The sequence below is a fragment of the Haliotis cracherodii genome, unplaced genomic scaffold (assembly GCF_022045235.1).
Source record: "Haliotis cracherodii isolate W230 unplaced genomic scaffold, xgHalCrac1.p SCAF_6, whole genome shotgun sequence".
In the NCBI taxonomy this organism is placed as follows: Eukaryota; Metazoa; Mollusca; class Gastropoda; order Lepetellida; family Haliotidae; genus Haliotis; species Haliotis cracherodii.
In genome coordinates this window covers 17,175,024-17,177,335 of record NW_027266319.1, presented here as the reverse complement: position 1 = coordinate 17,177,335, position 2,312 = coordinate 17,175,024, and the positions used below count along the sequence as shown (strand labels likewise).

Below are 2,312 nucleotides of genomic sequence, written 5' to 3'. Positions count from 1 at the left end.
ATAGAGTTGAACGCCAGACCAGGCGTATTTTCACGTGCATATATTTTCCTAAAGCATACAAAATGTCAACGAAACAGATTCCATTGTGCGTAAAAGGGTGAACATTATATGAATGAATCACTGATAACCAGTGATGACACAGGGTGTTCCGGAAACGGATAAGCAGGTGTTATCTCTCGGTTATATATTATATCTTTTTAAGGTTGATTTTACGGTCCGTAGGGAGATGAGAAATATGAAAATGAAAACGATAGCTTAAGGATACATTAGATGAATTATCTTTGTGTCTCATTACCGCAAACAAATACACACTTTGCTGACCTGAAACGTTTCAAGCTAGAATATCTTCAAAATGATATTAATATTAAAAGGTAAAGAGGTAAAAATATAATCAGCTCTTCCGCACTTTTTTCGATGACAAAAACTGTTTTGCTCCTGGTATTTTACGCCTATTGTCAGGCTAGCTTACTGAACACTTTCTTTCTTCTTCTCATCACGTCAGGCTCGAATGCCTTTATTGATAGACCGAATAGTTTGTTCTGTAAGTCCCTTCCGACCAAGAAAACTCTTACACAGTCGGTGATCTCGTGGGTCCTTCCAACCACCATTAGCGAAGGCGTGTCCTGGTTCAAAATCCGCGTCCTGGTTATGCGTCAGTGACACCTCCTTCGGAAACAGGTACTCCTCGTTCTCTATCAACAAGTCGGTTACTTCACGTTTAATATTTTTGGAAGAACAACCTTCCACGTTTCTATGAAAACCGTGACATAAACCTATATGGAAAACTCTACCAGCAGAAGGCTGAAGAATGTTCAGCGATCCCGTCATGCACTTCAGGACTGTTTCCTGTAAGGCCCAGTCCCAGTTGTAGTCGTCGTATGTACAGAACACTTGCGAACAGGACCTGAAGTCTTGCCAGAAGTCTTTACTGAACGCCATTCCACGTCCGACGCCGACATACCATTTCTGTTGTCTTATAATGTTGGACATTCCTTCGTACGACCAGGTGGGTATTTCATCATAATCTCCAAGAATCATCATGTTGTGTTTACCTGGTTCAGATCTTCTTATCTTATTCATTTCTTGTATCATATAAATCACGTCTTCTGCGACATAATAGTCTTCGTCGAGTCTCAGGAATGTCCCTTTGAAGTTTTTAAGAATCCGGATCTCCTCTATGACATAGTGTAGTTGCCATAGCCAATGGTGCTTCATCTGAGCGACCTTGGCTTCCCTGTAATGACCATAACTGTCCGGATTATAAGCATTGTTGCACTTCCGCTTCCGGGCCGCCATCAAAGTTATGTTCCAAGGACAGTCATTGGGGTGCTGCCCGGGGAAACTGGACGGATAAATTTGAATGGAATAGGGGTAGAATATTTGCAGAACTGGGAACGCCTGAATATCATTTATAATTGTATTGATGTCCTTGGAATACATATCATGACTAAATATGACCAAACATTTATTGATGTACCTTGCCCTTTCTAAAGATTCAATGAGGAACCGGAGTTCCTCAATCCTCTGATGAACCTGTATTACAATCACAACACTCTCCGAGTCCAGATCCAGGCCGAGGCGTTCCCCATTGCGCACAAGCTGCTGCAGGTTTATACTCTCAATAAGCTGTTTCAGCTCTTCGGGGTTGCTGATGTTGAGAGGTCGAGGGGAGGTAACTCTGCGAACACCTGCTTGAATGTCAACGGTATCACCAAGGACTTTATTGATGAGTGTATCCATCACTCTAGATCCATCTGCACCCAAGGAATAAAACACGAAGTACATTTCCCACATCACGAATACAAGCAAACAAAACAAGATTGTTTTCTGAAAACATTTTCTTCTTACTATAGCCATGGTGTCAACTTCACAGCCAAGAAGGGAGTCCGCATCCTATGTATGTCCCCAGCCGTGGAATTCGGGTTCCAATTCTTCGAACTCACGTAACGCACCTGTCAGTGCGTTGTGAAATATACGTAAATCGCAGCCTAGGTCAAACGCCACAATGAACTGCAACCCCACAGCACTTGTTAAATCCCTGAAAGACGACACTCTAGCTTCCTTGCCAGTGAATATTCCAATGCATTTTTCATGAGGAAGTGTCAATATACCTTGGGGAAGGAATGATATGAGCATCTGGAAGCGAGTTACTGATTTCATCTACGACATAACAAGGTTCCCTGCCAAACACGACTATGTATAACTAACTTCAGTTCGACATTGCTTCGTCTCCAAACTATCTTGCCGACAGAGCGAGTCTGTCCACACGGTAGAGGGTGGTTGGAGACGTCTTTGATTTCATTGCAGAACAT

At 42.6% G+C, this 2,312-nt stretch overlaps 1 protein-coding gene across 1 annotated transcript; it reads right to left on the bottom strand.

The window, feature by feature from the left end:
* Positions 1-498: 498 nt before the first annotated feature.
* LOC139446283 (alpha-1,6-mannosyl-glycoprotein 2-beta-N-acetylglucosaminyltransferase-like) lies at positions 499-1,794 on the bottom strand. The gene has a single exon (XM_071227636.1). The coding sequence runs from the start codon at positions 1,792-1,794 to the stop codon at positions 499-501; it is 1,296 nt and encodes a 431-aa protein (XP_071083737.1).
* Positions 1,795-2,312: the final 518 nt, after the last annotated feature.

Excerpts from the sequence above, each read along its gene's own strand:
- LOC139446283 (XM_071227636.1), bottom strand. The coding sequence starts at position 1,794 with ATGTGGGAAATGTACTTCGTGTTTTATTCCTTGGGTGCAGATGGATCT.